Genomic DNA, 21,833 nt, shown 5'->3' on the forward strand with positions numbered 1-21,833 from the left:
TCACGAAGTGTTTCTTATATAATCATCCATATTCAAAGCATTTCTTCTGTTGTCTTAAGGTTCATGTCTTTGGTCATGTCATTTTAATAAATGGTTCGTATATATATAAATATACATATAAAAAATCAACTGGTTTTTCTGTATGTGTGAGTCCAACAAAACGAGAATTCATGAGTAGTGACTATATGAGATTGGAATTTGATAATTATTAATTAATAATTAATTATTAATTTCACATACCAGAATCGTAAGATTCTGTCTTTTTCCTTCGATTGAAGCTGGTGCCCACAAACGAGGTAAAATAAGGCTTATTCATAGTGAGAACTTTCGGATAAATCCTTATATCTTATCACATCACGCTACGTTTGTCTGCTATATATATTTTTGGCTTCAACATGCTGAAGAAGAATACAGTTTTGAAAAGTTTCTTTCTGCCAACATATACAAAACAGGATTATGTAAGAGCACATAATAAGTGGTGTCAAATCAGTCATCCTGTTTACTTTATCTTTAGTAATTTATGCTGTAGAACAGCATTTTTTTAATTCAGTCCCACAGAACTCCTTATATGTTCAGTAAAATAAATTAATTAATTAATGATAATAATAATAATATACGGTCAAAATCTTTCTTTGAAAGAAAGAGAAGAAATGACAATGGACAGCTCAAGACACACATCAACCAATTTCATATAGCAAACCTTCTGCTTCCTTACATCCCAAGGTCACATTTGGCTTAGAGACAGCAGGATAGTAGCCGGGAGAAGATCCTATTATACTGTTTCACTTATTTTTAAATCCATTATTTAGCTACGGGCAAGTTAGGTTGTGGCAGAAGCTGTAAACAACATTTCATGATAGGCTGATGTCTCAGCTGTATCCATGGTTACCATTTGGGTTTGTGTATATCTATCTATATATGTGTGTGTGTGTCTTTGTACTCACAGCCATCATAGATGTCAGTGGGAATGTGGACAGCCGTGTGGTTGTGATCAGTCAAACGTTTAAATAGTGGGTCCTCTTTAAAGTCTGGTCGAATCCTGTATTTTCTTCCCTCTGTCTCATTTGCATCCAGCTGAGAAGAAGAAAAAAAATTCACGATGCAGCTAGTAGTTTGACCGCAGGTTTAAGATGTCATATCAAGCCCCTTTATATTATTTGCCGAGGCATAGCCTCTACACAAAAACCCAGCACGTTGGTAGAAGCATAAAAAAACTTAATGGCAGCCTGACTACACATCCTCAACAAATTCCGTCTGAAGCAATTACTTCATTACAGCCAATTTTGCACCCTCTGTGCTCGCTTTAAAAACAAAGCATTATCGACTATTTGCGTAATGATGTCTTTTCTTTTTCTTTTATATCTTCACCACTTGGAAGGAGGTGCAGCAGATAGCCAGATTGTCTATACTCTAGTGGAGATTTATAACTCCTGCTGTGTATTCACCAATTTACATCAATGAGAGCAGTAGAGACGGGGAGATATATGGTAAAAAGCATGATAAGATATGAAAGAATGTAGGGAAGAGCGGTAGTGAGGTGTTGAGAGAGAAAAAGAAGGGGGGGTAGTGTGAACACTTGCTTCCTAATAAAGCAACAGCGTAGCCAACTCATACATCTCATCTGTCAATTAGTGTAGAAACCTGGCAGAGACCTCTTCACCTGAAAGATAGTGGGAGGAAAGATGACAGGGAGGAAGCTACATGGGAAGAAAAGCCTGAATGAGGGAAAAAAAGGGGCTGCTACAGTGAAAAGCTGAGACGATGATACAAAGTGAGACTGAAAAAAGGATGTGAATGTGGTGAATGGTCGATGGAAAATAAGGGACAGAAGAGAAGATGTGGCAGTGGGGAGGACAAGATAAGGAGAGCGTTGTGTTCGTAAACCTTATCAATGGCCGATATCTCAGTGTGACATGTGTGAGAGCTTAAATAGAAGGAGAACAAATAGTCAGAAGGAAAAAAAAACACTCACATTGTCCTTTGCGTTGTAGTAGGCAATTTCATCATCCTGTAAACAAGTCACAAAAAAGTACAAATATCAATTTTAGGATGTTTTGAGGTCTTATACAAATAAGTATTCCATTTATGTTATCATGACAAGCTTAATCTAACTTTAAAAAGTGCTTGTTTTTATTTGTTGGCAGGCAACAGCATTAATTCATCATAAAGTTTAAGGTGCTGATGACACTGGTATGAGCTTCCAGTTAAATGAAAACCATGTTATACTGAGAAGAGTGTTCCTTTTTTAAAACATGTGCTTGTACCAACAAGCAGCTGTACAGCACAAGGAATGCATTTCCCTGCAATTAACAGGGCATTAAGGTTCTTTGCAGCTCGGACACAAATCTTACACTCCCTGCAGCAAGCATCTTTCCTGAGCACAACTTAATCTCCCTCAAAACTCAAACTCCCACTGAGGCTTTTAGAAAGCCACATATCTGTCCATCTGGTCATAATGTGTAATAACACTGTGTATAATGTTCAATAAACCCAATTACCACTGGAGCTGTAATCATTGCCAATGACAGACATCTGCAACAGATCAAAATATTCAGACAAAGAAGTAAATGTAAATCTAGACTACATGCATGACTATTTGCATTTCATGAGTGTTTCAACGTTTTCTTCTTCTTTAAGTACCCAGAGTATGTGTTGTGGTCTGTCTTTATATTTTGCTTGTCCTGTTACCTCAAACTCGTCTTTCCACCCATGCTCCATCTGGAACACTTCAGCAGCTGTGGCCAATTTCTGAGGAGACAAATGTGGCAGTGATTCGTATTAGAAAATGCTCTAAAGGTTGTTTTGATCAGAGCATCTGCAATTTCTGGGAAAAAGTGTGTATAAGACACATTAAACAGCACAATGAAGACCATCCCAGAGATAGAGAAATGATTTCAATCTCATTTGCAGAGCTAAAACTACAGGGCTATCACAGTCTTGCAGAACTCACAGGCCACTAAAGGCCACACCGCCTTTGTGTGTGTCTGAATGTCAGAATGAAAAGGTTGAAACATACGAAAATGTCCATCTGTGTGTGGGTGTGTATTCGAAAGTGTGAACAAGACAGAGAGTGTGAAACAAAGACTGAAATGAAGAAGACATTGTGGTCAGCACCAGGATAGCGAGCTGATCACCAGATAAAGTCAAGAGCAAATGGATTACCCACTGAGAGGCTGTCGATCAAATTGGATACTGCTGAATAAGTAGAGGAAGAGTACATGCAATTAGCTTAAACTTTCCAGCTACACGTCCATACATTCCTATAAATGAGAAGCAACAGAGGAAACAACAGTGGTCCCAGTAGAGAGCTACATGAATAAAATATAAGCAATGTAAGGGGAAAGCACAAAGTAAACACATATTTACAAATCTGAGCGCTACTTATTGCTTGGAAGATTCTATACATAGCGTCACACTGCTAACCAATTACTTAACCTGGACAAAGCTTCAGGCTGATCTAATTATCTTTCAAAGTATGATTCCATCCTATTTTGTCATATTCTTGTAATAAAATTAAGAGTACATTTTAGAAACAAGAAAACAATTGGCCATAAGACAAAAAGGTGTTCTGTGTTCTAGATGTTATGTTTGTACATAAACAATTTTAACCATCACTGCATACGGTTATAAAGGGTCCTGCTTCAGTGATAATACCAAGAACAATGACATGAAAAGAGAAGTTGTTAGAATAAATAACCAACATTAGAATAAGACCAACATTAGGCAGAGAAGCAAAAAGAAATTGGAACCTTTGCAGAACTCTGTGGACATATTCACCCAGGTAAATACAAAGAAAAATAAGCTTAACCTAGTCATGGCCTGCCTGGTCTCTACTGGGTCATAACAACCATGCAGAGAAAAGGAAGGCTCTTAAAGAAAACAATCCCTCGAACTTGTGACTTCCTTCCCAAAAGTAATGTTACAATTGATACAGAGAAACTCCCATCAGGAAAGCATTTTGAATAAATAAAAGCAACCTGAACATGTACCAAAAAACTACTTTGATGACAGCTCTCCATGATCTGCATCTGCTGTGCTGTCACATAGGAAAGTATGAGAGGTATGTCAGATCTAGATCAGATGTTTATAGTATCTGTCATTTTGTTTTTTTTCTCATGTACTAAAATAGCATATTGTCTTTCTAGATAATGTATTCCTTTTTGTTGGTCAAATGTTCAACATTCAGCATGACACTTGTTGTCTTCAGACACTACAGAATGTTAACTACTTTACAGATTCCATATGGCTATTTACATCTGATTAAAGAGCACTATTTGAATTAAAACACTTATTTGACTAGGAGCCCATCGTGACACAAAGGCAGAATGTGCTATCATGCTTGAGGTCACTTGCTGATCATATGCTTCTGTGCAACTGGTACCTCTGCACCTCCAAGATCAGCTTTTGTAAAATTACGGTTTGCTGCTTATTCAAGTGTTAAAGAAAAAAATGTGTGAAGAAAGCCAAGGAAGAATTGTGTGCATCGCATTATTTTTAGATGAATATATAAGATAGCAACCCCTCTTCTACATATCGTAATATTTAATGACTTTTTCAGGAAATAGCTGGTTCTCTATCACTTCACCCAATCTCATCTCATGCCAATATCATTATCAATAGAAAAAGCTAACATCTAAGACTGAAAATGCACTGACTAAGGGACAGATGAGCAAGCATCCTGAAAAGACTATGTAAGGTACGTCTTCTTTTTGGGTTGATGTCAAACGTCAGCCATGTAACATCATATCAAGTGGTAACACGGGTTTGCTGAGCTTTATCACTTAAGCATATATCCAGGCTGTTCTCAAAATATCTTAATTTTCTTTAACTCGGAAACACACATGTGAGACGATTAATGATTCTTAGCACATTGCTGTATGTGATGGAAAAGATAAGTATAAGCAACAGCTGTTGAATGTTTGATACATCACACATCATTTTTAAAGCAATTTGTCTGACAATTATAATTTGTATGGAAAGATGTTTTTTTGTTTGAAAATGCCCTTCTCCCTTACACTGCCTCTATATGAGCTCACACATGCAGATCTGCAGATATATACTCACAGACTGACAGGGTTTTTAAAAATTCATGACAGGACTTTGACGAGGCTCCTCTCCCCTCTGGAAGACATGGGGGAGGGTGGGAATGGGTGTGTGAGCAAAGACACCTATTACTCCTCTTTTTTTCTCCATGTCCTTCTGTATATCTCTATTTGTCAAACATATACACATAGACATTATCAAGCAACAAAAAAAACAACAACCACACAGTCAGATGAGCTCTAAAGAGTCCAGATTTGATTGTACTTCTTCAAGAGTGACAGCCAATCTCTCTGATCAAGCATAACAGTTCATTACAGAGCTGTGGCAGGTAGCCATTTTTTTCAATTGATTAGAAGTCAGTTCAAAACAAATTCAGCACTCCACTGTTTTACTTAATGGAAGTGCGTAACAGTTTCTGTAGCATGTTTGATCTAACAGCCCATTAGCCTCCCTTTCACTTTTCATGAGAGCTCTACACAATAATGAGTCCACTCTTCCAATGGATTACCACTGGAGACCTGAGAAGAGTCTTTACTCCCCTTCAGCCTTATGGAGTACAGGGTTGCATGTATACAGTGAGGCTGGACACTGGGTCTATAGCAGTGAGAAGGCAAAGAGGCTTATGGAATGGGTTGTTTCAATGAAAAAAGGGGAGCACAGAGGTGAATAAATCCATAACATGCAACACAAAACCTGGAGCCAAGGCATGCTGGAGTCTTGAGAACACTATAAAGATATATTCCTGCCACTCTTACCAGTCTTCTAATCATTCTGATAGGGTAGCCCAGCAGCCAACCATGCATTTAGTGAGAAAACAGAGCAAAGCTGAAAGGATAGATGAGACAGCCTCCACTAAACTTCACAGATCATCATAGAGTCCTTGTGTGTATGTGCGAGTGTGTATATGTGAGTGTGTGTTGAGTGGGGGGTGTGGAGGTGTTGGGGATATTGCTTTGTTGTCTCTACAGACAACAAAGAACTAAAAGATCATTAGCACCCACACACAGTCTACTTTTTCCCTTCCTCATTTCTGACAGCATGTCCAAAACCCCGAATACCGGTTTTCTATTTGCCATGTGTTCCAGCTCAAAGGGATGAGAAGAAAGTAAAAATGAGGCAGGTAATATGGGTCAGTGTGAGGAAAATGAAAAAGACAGGTGTCTGAGAGAAAGAGAGAGAAAAAACAGTCCTGACTCAGTGTGATCACAGTCTTCAAAGTTAGCTCATTAAAAATTTCCCTCTTTCATATCTAATAAACAAATACCGTGTCTGTGTCAGAAGGAACAAAAGAAGGAGAATAATAATTAAAAAAAAACATTAAAGGGAAAGGGAAACAAAAGGATGAGGGAAATTACGGTGGCAGTAACAAATAGAAGAAAAGCAAGTGTAAGATATCTTTAGATAAGAGTGGAAGAACTCAATGAGACACAGAGGTCAAAGGGGTTGATTTAGTTAATTCCCGTTTGATAGAGATGTTACAAAATAACAGGAGATGGTCAAAGGTATGATAAAGTAGCCTGGAGAAACATGGCAATAGAAAAAGTGGGAGATGCAGTGATCCACAGAGACGGAGGCAAGATGAGTAAAGGGAGGCAGCATGAGACAGAAAGCAAGAGCTGACGTATCTGCAGCTAAGAACCCATGGGAGGGTATTCCTCTTATATATGGCTTCTCTTAGGGGCAAGCAATATCTCTGATGAGAACAGTAAGTCTACAGCTGTTTCACATCTCATTTGTTCCCTTTGGCTCTTTGGCCCTCATGGATCTCAAGAAAAAAAGGATAGTTTGGTAGTTACATTGAAAATACAAATATATTCTGCCTGGTGCTTCATCCACCTAAGAAGAATGCTTGGAAATAATACATTTCTAAGTTGTAATTCTAATCACTTGAGAGGATGGGAATATCAATGAAACTGCTCTTTAAGTTGAACACATACAGCTACATTAAATCTATATCTGCTTAAAATACACAGATTTAGGTGATAATAGTAAAAAACTTGTTCTACAGTTGCAAGACCATGGGCAGATTCTGACCTTGTTCACTCACGCATACAGTGATGAGGTGGAAGGTAATAGGCATTATAAGACTGAGGTGACAGTGAACCATCAAAGTCCAGGTGAGATGTGTGTTGGGATGGAGGATCCATATATTCTATTATAAAATGATCAGGTTATCGAGTATTAATCAAGTATCACCAAAGTTGTTGTTCTTAATGGATTTTAAGTGATCTGAGCTGAGAATATTTGGGAGAATGATTGAATAATTATTTGTTGACAACCTAACTCTTTCATACTGGGTGTTCTTTTAGAACCTTGAAACAAACAAAACTGAGCAGCTTTGTTAGACACAAAGTAAAAAACAAACACTTGTGGAGAGGTAACAACCTGATTTGAGAAAAACAGTAACTTCAGCTGGATAAAAAGTGAGCAAGTAATAATTTTCTTGTCACATTTATGTTACTATAATTATCAAACAGTTTCACAAGAGTGACAGAAAAATGGCATATGCCACTGGTCTCCAGTTAAAAGGAAGACTCTTGCAAATGGTTGTAACTATGGAGCATCCTTCAACACAGTTTAGATTTCTTCTCTATGAATGCATTAGACACTTGTCTCTAGCCTACCATAAGTCTAGTTAGAATTCCCCATCTGTGCTCCTCGCTCCCACCCCCTCTGCGTTTCTATCAACACACATAAACATGAATACAAGAACACAGACAGACACTCGCAGACACCTCTTGTCTACTTAATATGATCTGCAGAGAGCGGAGATGGGAGGTTGAGCAACATCTGTTCAGGAGACTGGCATATCTCTGATCATAGCGTAGCCTCTGCTCATTACTGCGTTTTGATTGTACACACACGCACGCACAACACACACACAAACACAGAGATCACAATGTCGCATCTTGTGCTCAAAATGATAACACTGTGACAGGAGGCAACATATTATTATAAATATGGTCCAACACCTGAGGCTCAAAGAGTCTATTAAACATTTGCAGAGATAATACGTGGAGGACTTAGCACACAGCCCGAGATGAATGGAACTGGATAACTAAATAATTGACCGCAGCGCAGGAAATATTGACTGTGATACAATTAAATACAACTGTTAGAGGATACAGTTGTTGATGTGATTAGAATGTTGAAGCAGATTTTCCAAACAATATTTGGGAAAACCTCAGAGAGGTGTCTTGAATGCCCAACAGTGATAGCAAATGTGTATGTTTTTGTCCCATATATGCTTCATCTATGGAGAAAAAAGTGCTGCCAGATGTAATCTTATATTTCACATAGAATGGCATAAAAGTTACATTAATCAAGTAATAATTCTAGGAGCAAATAGTAAACTTCAAGGTGAAATCGTTAGGGTTAGAGTTGAACTAATTGTGTGTGAACTTTTATTTTGTAAATAGTTGGCACAAGAAATAAGAGGGATACTAATCATAATAATAATAATAAAGTGACACATTGACTTCTATTTACCTTACAATGAATATATAAATAAAGTTTAATGGCAAAGAAATTTCTGCGCCTCACTTTTTTGTTCAACAATCTGGGGCACGATAACATCTGTTATGAAGCATGTAAAAAGGATTATTCTGTAAGGTGTTACCAAAATGTTTGTGTGTAATCTTATTTATTTTATAAATAAATGCAGAAATAAACCTATGATTAGAAAAACTAATGGGGTTAATTTTTTAATCCTTTTTATTGAGTAATAAACACTCTCCTGCAGACGATGCAAGAGCTTGTGCAAAATTACTGTAGTAATTATCTGAATGAAAGCTAAGCGTAAGGCACATGACAGTTTTAACAGAAACAATTTCCAAGATATTTTTAGCAAAAGTGTGGCATTACTGAAACATGGCTAGTTCAATTAAAGACTTCATGAATGCTAATTACTCCAATCTTTTTATTGGTAAATGTTTAAATTGTAATAATCAGTTTGCATAAGCCAACATTGGACAAGAAAGAAATGCTGTTTTGAGAAACCACACCATAATGCATCAATATGCCTGTATCCACAGGCACCTGCTCCCATATGCAGAGCAGTTTCCCCATTGAAGAAATGCACCACCTGCGTCCTGTAGAGTTTTAGCAGTTCTGGTTTAAGTATTCCTGTAAGCATTGTTGTAGACTAGCTCATTAGTTACTGGCAAGAGCTTTCACCACAACAGAAGAGACTAAATGTACAGATACACATATATTGTACACATGCTCACATACACAATTCTCTCTTACTGACAGTTCAAGCAATAGTGAATAACTACAGCAGAATTGTGGTCTCTAGATGTAAGGAATATCACTTTCAGCCAGCAGACATCTCGTGTGTATGGATGAGCACCCATCCCATCCTGTATTGAACCTATTCATATTAGACTGTAGGTCACTAATAAATCCCTCATTGACATCAATCACATAAGATGCTGGTCCAACCTGTGCCTGCTACAATATTTCCACTTTGTCAGAGCCCAATCAGATTCTGTATCTGGCATCAACAAGATGTTATATGTATTCTGAGGAAAAAACAGGGCATGTACAGCTTGTAATGTTGTATTTATTGAGATTTTTCTCATGTGACCACTATTTGAAACATCATTGCTCAAAGTAAGGTGTGAAACTGAATTAATTTATGTCATACTGATGCTAACGATGTTTTCAGACTTCTCAGCATTGTTCGAATCATTTGAAACAGAAGTTAAGTTGAGTTTGATGTTGCAAAGGCCAGATACACCATAGGAAAAATCATCAGCTAATGATGCACTCATAAAATCAGGATTTTATCAGAGCACAGTGACAGTCTAGATTTACATTAAGTGACTACGAGTTGGCACATTGATATGATGGGCTCACAATTTCAGTCACAATTTCGGACACATTTATATATTTGATAAAAGCAACAGTAAAGTATGTGAAGAAGAATGTGAGTGAGAGCAGCTTTATTGGGAATGTGTATGTAATAATATATAATGACACTTAACTGTTTCACAAAAAGGATGCATGCTATTATTCATGGTTATTCTGTGTTGTTACCAGCTTCTTCTTATTCTGTGGACTGGATGGGAACTGTGAAGCCTATGCAAAGTGCCTAGGCCAGTTTAAAGCCTGGCTTACAAACTCCATATCAAAGATGTACAAAGCCACAGTGGCTCTCTAATCCTTTTGAGCCCTCCCCTGAGTTATCCCTCTTTTCTGTATGAAAACAATTACATCAGCCCTAATTACAGGTTGTTAATTCAAAATAGAAATTTAATTACAGGTATTGTTGACCTTGCTGTCCATGTTAGCAGCTGTTGTGCAGTTAAGTTTTGCTTTAACTATGCCACTACAGCTCACATATAAATTAGGCATGCAAAACTTACACATTCTATGACACTTCTATAACATGATTCAGGACTGTGCATGTGGGCAGTTATTCAGTGTTTCACTGTTTCTTCTTTTGCATTAAGAGTTCTACAGCATCAATAATTAAGCTTTTAATTACAGTGGGAACAAAAAGTAAGAGAAAGAGGGAACAGGCTGGAGATGGGGGGGAGGGAGAGATGTGTACAAGTAATTGGATCTAGCTTCGAGCACATCGCACACTTTCACTATGGGGTCAGCCACATTTGAAAAAAGCTGTGGCGATCTCCCTCTTCAGTAAAGTAAGGGTTGACTCTAATGACCTTTGTACAGCTAAATACCTTCCAGGAAAAGTAAATCTGCCTGTATTATTCCATATGCGTACATGTGAAGCAGCAGTCTTGCCATTTGACTTGTCCAACAGGTAAAGAATTTTCTTCTCACTGATATTGCATAGATACATCCATTGTTATGCAGACTTGTTGTAGGGTTCTGCATTGCACTCTCTGTTATATAAGAATAACAATAATATCAATAATGTTAAAAGGTCTGAGTGTCTGGAAATTTACATAAGGTGATCAGACTTGAAGGATAAAATGTGACTGACAAGGAAGCTGATAGCAAGCAGTATTTACGTAATTATTATTCATTCACCCATGAAGGACATTACTATTTGTGCATGTCCCTGTTGGTGTGAATGTTTATGATTATTTCGTGTGGAGCTTAAGCCACAGTATATATTGCACAACCTGTGATAAAGCGATTTCTACTGACAGCATGCATCCAAGAACCCATTAATAATTCATGTTACATTCTGCCACACACTTATTTATGGAAGCATGAGTAGCCACACGTAGCCACATACTTGTTTCACACACCTGTGGCTAAGTAAACAATGGCCTGTAGAAGGTCATCCATCATGCAGAATTGGAGATCAGAGAAAGAAACCTAAAAAAAGAGCAAACAAGGAAGAAGGACAAAATGCAAAGGGAGGATGAAAGATTAAAAACAGTTAATGGCTAAGTGGAAACAGCTTAAGTGCCTTGGGCCATTGTAATTTATATTGACACTGAAAGTCTTTTTCAACCCTATTTTGTTCAAAGGCATTGAACAATCAAGAAAGTCCCAGCCGCAATGAGATTTTTATTTTTGTGTTATGTAGATAAAACCAAAAGTCTCATATAAAGATGGGCCAGCAAAACCTATCCCAGTCAACAATTAAAACCTAAAGGAGCAATTTACTGTCATCTTCAGTATCTCCTTCAGTATTGCGATTCCTGGGCAGTTTACAAGTCTTAAAAAGAGCAACACCAAAATAGGAAACCTACAACAAAATGAACTGAGAGCCTACTGTCTTCTGTAAGTTGGACTGCTTCTACCATCCTGTGCAACCTTCCTCTGCTCTTTGCCTCTGTCCAAAACTTCATATATCTGTTAAGTCCCTGCTCATTTGCCTTTTTTCCCTAACCCCCCTTTATCCATTTATCTCACCATCCAGGCATCTCAGGACAGTAAATTCAATAGTAGTGTGCCTCAAGGTCACTCGTAAGAAGGGATGAGACACAGAGACACAATAAAGACTGATACATGATCAATGTCTTGATGTCTGAGGATAAGATAGACTGTCAACATCAAGCAAGCTGATGCCTCACCCACCAACTACCCCTATGAACCAAAAAATGCACAGTGATGCAACCCAGCCTCCCAACTATTGCTGTCTTTTATCACATTGTTCATGCACTAGAGACAGTTTTCACTCTGTTGCTTACATGTCTTATGGCACCAGTGCTTGGAAAAATGATAAGAACACCAGAATTTGTACTAAAGATACACAAGACAGACACTGGGCAGAAGATGTGTTTATGAACATTCATAAATACTCCTGTTCCATTACTAATAAGACAACAATGGTGAGGACTTATAAAGCCAAAGTAAGGTCTACTGTAAACCACCTGTGAATGTATAAAAACACTTCAAACTCTTGATATAGATGTGCAACTCTGACCTACTTCAGAGTGAAAAAAAAGGGAGTGGGGAGAAAGAACGAAGCTCCCCAGGGTCAAGGCTTTCATTATCACATTCCGTCCTGTGGAAAAAAAAAAAAAAGAACAATTTCTGTCCCTGCTTCTGTTTGCAAAAATGCAACTCACTGTGTGATCTGTGGTAAATGCAACAGATTTATGATCCATCTACAATCCTTTGTAGAAAATTTTATAAATCTATATAAATGATATAAGTTTTGTGTTAAATAAATTCCTATCATGTGTTACTTCCATAAACCAATCCATCTATTTTCTATACCACGGGCTGCAGTCCATCTCATCCACCACTGGACAAGTGGCAAGTACATCCTAAATTGACCCTATGGTCAATTTAGAATCATCAGTTACACTAACATGCATGTTTTTGAACAGAGTACGCCGGAGTACCCGGAAAGAACCCATGAATTTACGGGGAGAACATCCAACACATCCGCACAGAAAGACCCCAGCTGAGATTCAAACCAAGAACCTTCTTACTGTTGCTAACTGCCATGACACCACTGTGCAGTTCACATTTTCACAGAAACAATAAAAACAAAATTAAAATATTTAGTTTTATTCTGACTAAGACTGCAATTTTAAGATGCATGCGAAGGTGTGAGACTGAAAATACATACGAAACTGAGTTTCTGGACAAACACACCCAGACAATATGGTTGGGGATCAAATACCTCCTGCATGTATAACTATTGCCTGATTCAACTGTACATGTAACAGTGCTAACTGTCAATATCTCACCATCCTTGCACTTAATGTGTGTGCATTGGTTTATTTTGAGTATGAGCTTGTGTCTTTTTTGTTTGTCTCTTTCTCTTCTGGTTCGCATATATATGTGTGTGTGTGCGTGTGTGTGCGTGTGCGTGTGCGTGTGTGCGTGTCATCTACAGCACTCGTCGCTCAGCCGTGCGTTGTATGACTCTGCCACTAAACTCTGCCAGGTGGTTGTTTTTCCCTACAAATATGAAGAACTGTTACCCTGGAGCCGCTCTGTATGTGTCTTGTTTTAACCAGTGGAAAATGTGCAGAGCAGACACACACACTCGACAGAAAAAAGAAAAGGAGTGGTGGTACAGCCGATGTTAAGATTACTCCAGCTGACCACAACTTGTCATTATAAGAGCAGCAAGTTTTGCAATAAGTATGAATCCACTGAAACAGAACCCTGGTTGTGTTTCAGGATCTCCTGATTTACGATCGAGTTCTGTGTTTTCTGCTATTGCTTCAAAATAATGAATATCATCTCCTGCTTGAAAAACAAAACAGTGCGAACAGCTGTTGATATGCCTTCGATATTAAAGCAGCAGGTTTGCTTGTTTCTAGAGATGTAGAGTGTTGGAGAGCTGGGAAAAGTGCAAAGTAGTTGTAACCTGCAAAAGATATTGTCACATTTAAAAAGAAAAAAGAATAAATAAATGAGCGGAGTTTACTTTTCAAATGTTTGATTAAATCCTAGAGAAAGACTTTATAAGGCATAATCAAATATCAAGACTGTCACCATGTCACCAACATCTACTGCACCTAATTATGTCTCAAGGGTTTTTACCACCACACTTTGATTACTTAATTTGTTGTATATCTTCAAGTCTACAAGAACAGATGGAAAACTTCTCTACGTCATGGCCCCTGTTAATAAAGAGTTTGTCCTGCACTGTATAAACTTGCAAACTGACAGCTGGTTCCCCTGAGTGGAAAGAGTCTTACCTCCAAGGCAGCAGACCTCTTCCGCAGCAGCTGTTCTATGTTTCTCGCTGCCCTGGCCACCAGCTCCTCTGCATCATTTTGCTCCACAGTGTAGAGATGCTGGTTTCTCAGGAAAATCTGTAGAGAGGAAGACACCAAACAGTGTCCACAATCATAAATGGAAATCCTAAAGTGTCATACATTTATTTTCTTAATTAACTGATTAATTATGTGTATGATTTCATTTGAAAAGGAGGAATTATATGTTTTGTTTTTTTTCTGTGAATATAATGAGAAGATTGCATTTTAATATCTGTACCTGATTGAGGCTCTTCCCAGCTGTTGCTGTATCTGCCAGGGCGATGAGCTCTTTCTGCATTTGATCAACCCATTCTTTAATCCTACAGGACAAAGCAATACACACAACCAATTTTGTAACTGAGATGTTATGAGATTAAAAGAGACATCACAGGAATCTCACACACAATTAAACTGTCAATCAAACTACCTTACAGCTATCGTCCAGCATGACCATCAAGTCACATGGCATGAAAACAAATAAGATCAATGAGAATCACTCTTATAGGTCAAGCAGAATGAACCAATCAAACTCAGATCACCAGGAACAAAATCATTTAACAAAACATGTGTCATTGGCTGCCACCCAATATGATACCATTTTGGAAGTTCAAACATAAAATCAAACAATCAGAAAAGTGTCAACTAGTATTGTGGGTGGTGATGTGGGTGGGGTGTGATGTGAGTGGACAGGCGAAAGGTGGGAGGAAGCCAGGATCAATATGTCCCTCTGTATATCAAAGACCTTTGAATCATTTTCAGCCTGCTGGTGCCATGCAGTCACAGATTCCATAGATTCAAAGATGGCAGCTACTCTCTTGAAAAAAAAAGAAACATTTTTGGCCTGTCAAAATATAATAACCTCTTATGATCCATTATAGTATACATCACTCCTCTTCTAAGTAACCATACCTAGAGAACAGAATTAAGTCGTTACGCATTAAAAGGATGGCTTGTTAGAGAATGTTTTTACAGGTGTGCCTTATATGCAGCAGCAATATATTTGTGCACATGTTGAGATATTACCTAAATATTTCCCATCTGCTACAATGGAAGCACTTAATGATTCTCTCATGCACACGCATAAGGACACATATGCATTAATATAAAAGAGTGTGATAACAAGTTTGCTCAGAATACAGATGTTCTCATTAGTATGCACTCACTAACTCTCACACTAACACTGACTCAGCTGTGACCCTCCCCAATGGTAATGTATACACAACGGAATAAACATTGTAAGATGGATATTCATTCTTCAATGAATATTCTCATAAATACTCATTGCTGCAGTGTAATAAGAAGTATGGCTGAGCAAAAAAGTGCAGAACATTGACTGTGACACTGTACTGCTACGGAAGCGGTAAGAGAGGAGGGTAAAGAGGATCTAAAGAGCAAGAAAGAAAAGGTGGAAAGATGTCTAAGAAACACAAAATACACAGTGGATGAGGAAAATTCAGAGCCAATAGACTCGAGGCAAAAGATGAGACACTTTGCAAGAGGGAATACCATAGGGGATAGCTCATTGTGAGAAAGTTTGCCAGATGCATTGTAAATGTTTAGATATCTTAATGTTTGCTTTTCCACTGACTTCAAATCAGAAAGCTTCTTACGCCTCCTAATCATTTAGGGAAGGTCATTCCATTGGAGGAATATTACGATGTGGTTGTGTGAAAAGAAAAAAAAGAACATAATTGTCTGTGTTCAGTTTAGAGACTGTAGTTTAAGTACAGACGATACAGTAAATGGTACAAACTGGTAGATCACAGCAATCTGTTGGCACTGAATCTGCCAATAATAATAACAATTATTATTATTATCATTATTATCAGTAGTAGTATTAGCAGTAGTAGTAATAGCATAATAATAATAATAATACATGTATAATTTTGTAAAGCTAGACTTTATGAAATTATCCGAAGTGGAAGTAAGAATTGACTCAAATTCAGCATTGACAGAGAAGTAAGCATGTAATGTTTTAATTTTCAGTTCCATGCCAAACTATATGTGCCTATCCTAAATATGCACAGTTAAAATAGGCTTAGGTTTAGCCTGTACGTTGACAGTTTTGACACTTTGTTGCTGGGTAGGCAGATACTGCATACGGAGTAGTATTTTCTGTATTTGAAAATCAGAGATTTGAGGGAAATTTTTCAGATTCCATTTGTATCATCATATACAAATGATGAGTAGATTTAAGTTTGATTTTAACCTCTTAAGCCTCAAGAGCCCCATATATCGGGGGCGGAAGTGGAACATCCGGTTTGATCCAGCTCACACAACTGTGAGCTTTATTTTGATACCAAGATGGTTTACAATTGCAGAGAAATACATTTTCAGGCAGGAGCTCCTGGGGACTGAACAGGTTAAGAATTAAATTTAAGATGAAAAATTAGTTTATTCATTATTTATTTTAATCATATGTCACTCCTCTCCTCTCCTCTATTCTCTTCTTTTCTGATCTCTTCGGGCTATTCTTTAACTTCTTCCTCTTTGAAACTCTCCTCTTGATCCTCCAGTCCTCTGACCCCCTTTGTCTTTGTCCCTAAATCCCCTAATTGCAGGTGTTTGAGTGGACCTTGGGAACCTTAAGCTTTAAAAGCCTTAGGCAGCCTGACAGTCAGTTCTGAGTTACAGTTTATGTGTGTGCTTCCAGGGACCTGACATTCAGAGAAGTAGAGAGATTTCTTTCCTGAGTTCAACTTTCATGAAACCAGTGTAAATCTCTACGAAAACAACTCTCAGGTCCTGAGAAATGCTTGAGAAAACGTGAGCTTTGGTGTAGTATGTGTGTGGCTCTACACATACAATATAGATGGATTTTTGCCTGGCTTTTTTTATTTCTTTAATTTATTCAACTTTTTTGATGCACTCTTCTTTTAAACCTATTTTATCAGATTTAATATCAAAGCAGAATAACCCTCACGTGAAAACTGAACCTTTACAATGCTATTTGTGTGTCATTATGCCTTGCTCAAGGGCACCTTGGCTGAGGCAAGGAGGTGGACTGCCACCTTAGCAGATGTCAGTTCACCAATCTTTTGAGCAGTGAGAGTGGGAATCGAACCGCCAACCTTCAGGTTATTGCACGACCACCACTGAGCCACGGCCGCCCATGTATAACAGAAAGTTTGTAAAGCTTTACATCTGTAGCTTTGTATGGATATTTGCAGTAACACTTTCTTTCCCATCTTCATGTCATGAAGACATGAATAATCTCTGCACATTAATTCATCTCCCCAAAATCATATATACATATCTATGTAACCCTTGAATTCCCAGTGCATAATAGCCCTGCTTCATAAGTACCACCAGGTAAAACATAATATCAGCTCATTGTGGCTCATGAAATCGGATCATCTAAAGTGTGGATGGCACAGAGTGATGCTCATTATTTTTTCTTTTTCTTTTTTTCTACTGTTAGCACAGTAGGAAAGTGATAAGGTAGATAGGCAATGACTGAACTAATTTAATAATAATAATATAATAATAATTAATTTTATTGTCATTTAAAAAAATAATAAAGGCAATTAAGTCAGTGTAGCTGAGCTGAGGTAGCAACATTTTATTTTCCTTTTTCTCTCCAGTTGCTGAGGTTTAATTATTACAGCCTGTGGTACAATGGTGGATAATCAAACACACATACTCACACAAATGCACACACAAACACACGTTCAAATGGCATCTGGGTCAGACTTTGCCCTACATTGCTTTACAGACCCAGGAAGTGCAGATGAGTGTGAAAACAGAATGAGGGGCAAAGAGACAACGTAAGACCGAGAGAGACAGATGTTGTGCTAAAAATCAATCTGGAACTAGAGAGCGTAATGAGCTTGCCCAAAGTGTGTGTCTCACAGTGGGCAGATGTGTTAAACTACACTCCGATTACACATCATTACAGAGGCAAAGACAGAAACTGCTCAGTACAGACAGCAAAGCGGAACGAGGCATGTGCTTTTGGTGCTTTGCTCCCACTTTAGCCTCAACATTAACACACGGGAGGCCAATTCAGGTTTTGTTCAGCCTGACCCAGATAATGAAAAGTCGCTTGTGATGACATTTTTGTAATCAACTCTGCTGACCACCACATAGCTCTCAAGCTTTTCCTCACAACTAAGATTGAGCTTAGATTTCCAATTTTACTTGATGGTAATGGTTTAGTGCTATAACCACCACTGATCGTATTGTAAACCCAACATCATGTTGTAAACTCAATAATTTTCACATGATGATATGCTACCATACTGTTGGGAGAGTTTTTGTTACAGTCTTGTTCTTCTTCACTCTGAAAAGTTGCTCTAAACATCTCAGGTGATGCAAAATGTTTCATCTCCAGAAGAGCTGATGGTTATAAACAGGCAATAAAACACCCTCTCCTCATGGTCTGCCAAACAGCTTTTTCACAATGTCTAACAATCTCTAACAATCTGATCACTGCACTCTAAGAGAATGCTCTTGATTAATGAAGTGTGAAATCAAGGTAATTTTGAGTGTTCTGTTTTTGCTCATTCTGTGTGTCTCTCTGTTCAAGAATTCCTGGCATCATGCACTCTCCAAAGAAAATTACTTTTCTTTGGTTTTTCTCATTCCTTTTCTTGCAAACAGTTGTTTGGTGAAAGGGTTAAGTTCTGTGATGAGAAGAGGGAGATGATCCGGACTGTAGGTTTACCTTTGCAAAGCATTACAATGAAGAATATTCAATGCTGCTTCTATGTTTAATGCAGAAGAGACAAAAAATAGAAAATATTTACTTAACATTTACTGGTAATACTTTTGGAGCCTTAATGCTATAAAAAGATACTAAGAATACTAGGCTGTTAGTTATGAGGTAGTTATTTGCTTTTCCCATTTGACTTTGTAATTACTGTGTAGCCTATACCAGGAAATTCTGTTTTCTACTGAACCGATCGATTGAAATTGAACAAAAATACTAACATACCAACATAAATACAATCATGAACTAGTTGGGCAAAATATTAAATGTCAGATTGATGCCAGTATTTTGGTCAGTCTGGTGACCAAACCTTGACCAGATAAATTCAGATAAATAGCAACTCCGCTATGTTGCTTTTCTAGAATGAAAGAAGGTGCAGCCTCGTCAGACATTCACATGATAATATTATGCTGTTCACAAACAGAATAATTGGTCTGTCGGCTTGGAAGAAAAAATTAAATCAGCTTTTGTATTCATATTTGTATTTGTTTGTCTGGATTTGTAAATGTTGTGATTCAGTCTATCTGGGCTGTGCCTGTGATTCTTGTTCGCTCAGTCTGTTGCACTCACATAGACCTTAATGCAAAGGCTGAATTTGATTTGCATTTCAAGAGCACTTGGTATGAAATTATCCATCAACATGAAAGGAACCAAGAAGGCCAGATTTTGTAAAATGTATCTTTGAATAATTTCCAAATTTAGTCAATTTCAGGACTATGGGGAAACGGGTTAACTACAAAGGAGATCGCTCATTAAAAAACTCGAAAGGCCACAGACAAAGACCAACTTGAATCACTGTAAATATAACAGTAAGATCGAGGTGAGCCGGTGTAACTCTTCTACAACTTCATTGAAGAGCTGTCACTGCCCAGCGTGACCACCGGCGACAAACTGCTGATTACGGTAACCAACATTAATCATCCCCCTGATGTGAACAGACAGAGTTGGGATGAAATTCTGTCTGCCATAAATGTGTCTCAGATAACCATCGGTGTATGAATGAAACGACCTGCCCGCCCCACTCTCACACCCACGTACCGAACTATGCAGCCTACACAACACAGTGTGAGCGGCTCATTAGGAAATCAAGCTCTGCACTTATGTCTACACAATTAGCCCTTGAAAGAAGAAGCAGTCTGGAGAGCTTGGGCAACTGCTCGAAATAGGATTACAAAGGCTGTACTTACATGAGCTGTGTCGGAAACTGCGATGCCAAACAGCCCTCCTGCCACAGCAGGAGCAGAAACACCCAGGCTCGAACCCTGCAGGTATCCATTGTAGAAAGGGGGGAAATTCCCCGACGTGCGTCAGTATCCAATCTGCTCCGCTCCCAGCCGCCGCCAATGAATGCAGCGATGTGCGCAAGCGGCGCGTGTGGCAGTCTGTCGCTCCCACACAGATTAACAAACCTTGACACCTCTAATCTGATCACCCGGCCATCCAGCGCTCTAACAGGTAGGCTACTGGGGCTGGCTATTTCAGTCTCTCTGTCTCTCTCACCCTCCCCAGCTGTCCCCACTCCTTTCGTCTGGGGGAGAAAAAAAGACAGAGAGAGAGAGAGGAGTAGGAAAGGAATCGTGTCATGTGCTCTTCATTTAACATTTTGCAATTTAGATTAATTATCCTTATTATTACAGAATTGTTGTTCTATAAAATTCTGGATCGAACTGTGTTAATTTCTGGGATACTTTGAAATAGATTTGATATGGAAGGCTTCACTCTATATAATTTCCCTTCCTTTCCCTCATGGTGTTGGCTACAGCATTCCATATTGTGAGTAACAAATTGTTTTTTTTGCTTTCCTACGAAGAAACACCTGCTACAAGGAGGGTCTAACAACCACCGACACAGCACACGCATGCTGAATACAGATTCAGGGTATACCTCCTAACATTCTAATCCTTACAACCCGGAGAAAGGGGATGGCATTGATAGCAGTCTTTGCCAGTCTTTAAACTAGTAATGGAGAGGTTGCAAGCAAGGCTGTCCCACATGAGAATGACTTCTAGAGTGACAGATGTATTGATTTCGCACATTCAGTGGAGAATCTTCTGAGAAAAATACAGCAATAGCCTGCTGAAGCTCAGTGCCATCCATCACACCTGTTTTATGAGATTGATTTTGTGACTATGTGCTGCACATCCCAACACCAACATAAAAATTACAGGATATATATGATATCATGCTTGGCTGATTATAAAATCAAAGTATTTGCCATGATTTGAAATTACAGATTATCAAACACATTAATAATAATAATAATAATAATCAAACAATGATGCAAGAACAAAAATCTACTGAGTTTGTCTATGTTTGTGATTGTGTCTAATTCAGTCCTGGAGGGAGGGCAGGGCAGCACAAGCAGGATGCTTGGGGATTTGGTTATCAATCGTTGCTTGGCAACCACACACCATCTCTCTTGTCCTCTCACCCTGCCCTCCTCCCTCTCCCCCCATTCTCTCTTTGTCTCTCCCGCTCTACCTACCCTATGCTGTGACTGTACAGCACTGTTGCTCTTCCCCCTTTAGTTTCTTCTACGTCCTCATCTTCTCCCTCCCTGACACATCACCCACTACACATTTTCTTGCACAACACCTCCCTCACACTCATTTCCCCTTGCAAAGGAACAGATGCACCTGCTGATGGGATGAGAAAAAAAGTGAATGGTGAGAACTGGAGGGGTTGCTGAGTGAGGGAACATACTGTATTAGGAAAGAACGATATAGAGAGGACAGAGCAGTAGAGGTCTCCTCTGCACACAGCCTCATTCAACACTTTTTTCTTTATTAATTATGAGCATCTCACACTACACCCTGGATAGGACGATGTGTCAGATTGTTCCTTACATTGCTACGCACCTTCTCACCAGAATACAACCTAGCATCTGTCACACAGATGCTGGCAGACAGAATATCTGCATCTGGATG

General features: G+C 38.5%; 1 protein-coding gene across 1 annotated transcript in view; it reads right to left on the reverse strand.

Moving 5' to 3' along the window:
* The window catches only part of LOC140307017 (voltage-dependent calcium channel subunit alpha-2/delta-1), a 66,401-nt gene extending 45,994 nt beyond the window's left edge, over positions 1–20,407 (reverse strand). Inside the window, exons 1-6 of the mRNA XM_072385703.1 lie at positions 20,094–20,407; positions 14,434–14,515; positions 14,136–14,252; positions 2,689–2,748; positions 1,973–2,008; positions 945–1,074 (exon numbers count right to left, since the gene is read on the reverse strand). Coding sequence (XP_072241804.1) covers positions 945–1,074; positions 1,973–2,008; positions 2,689–2,748; positions 14,136–14,252; positions 14,434–14,515; positions 20,094–20,182 — 514 coding nt within the window. The 5' untranslated portion in view covers positions 20,183–20,407. The remainder of the gene's footprint in view (positions 1–944; positions 1,075–1,972; positions 2,009–2,688; positions 2,749–14,135; positions 14,253–14,433; positions 14,516–20,093) is intronic.
* Between the last annotated feature and the right edge of the window lie 1,426 nt (positions 20,408–21,833).

Source organism: Leuresthes tenuis, unplaced genomic scaffold, assembly GCF_036924035.1.
Source record: "Leuresthes tenuis unplaced genomic scaffold, fLeuTen1.0.hap1 SCAF_5, whole genome shotgun sequence".
In the NCBI taxonomy this organism is placed as follows: Eukaryota; Metazoa; Chordata; class Actinopteri; order Atheriniformes; family Atherinopsidae; genus Leuresthes; species Leuresthes tenuis.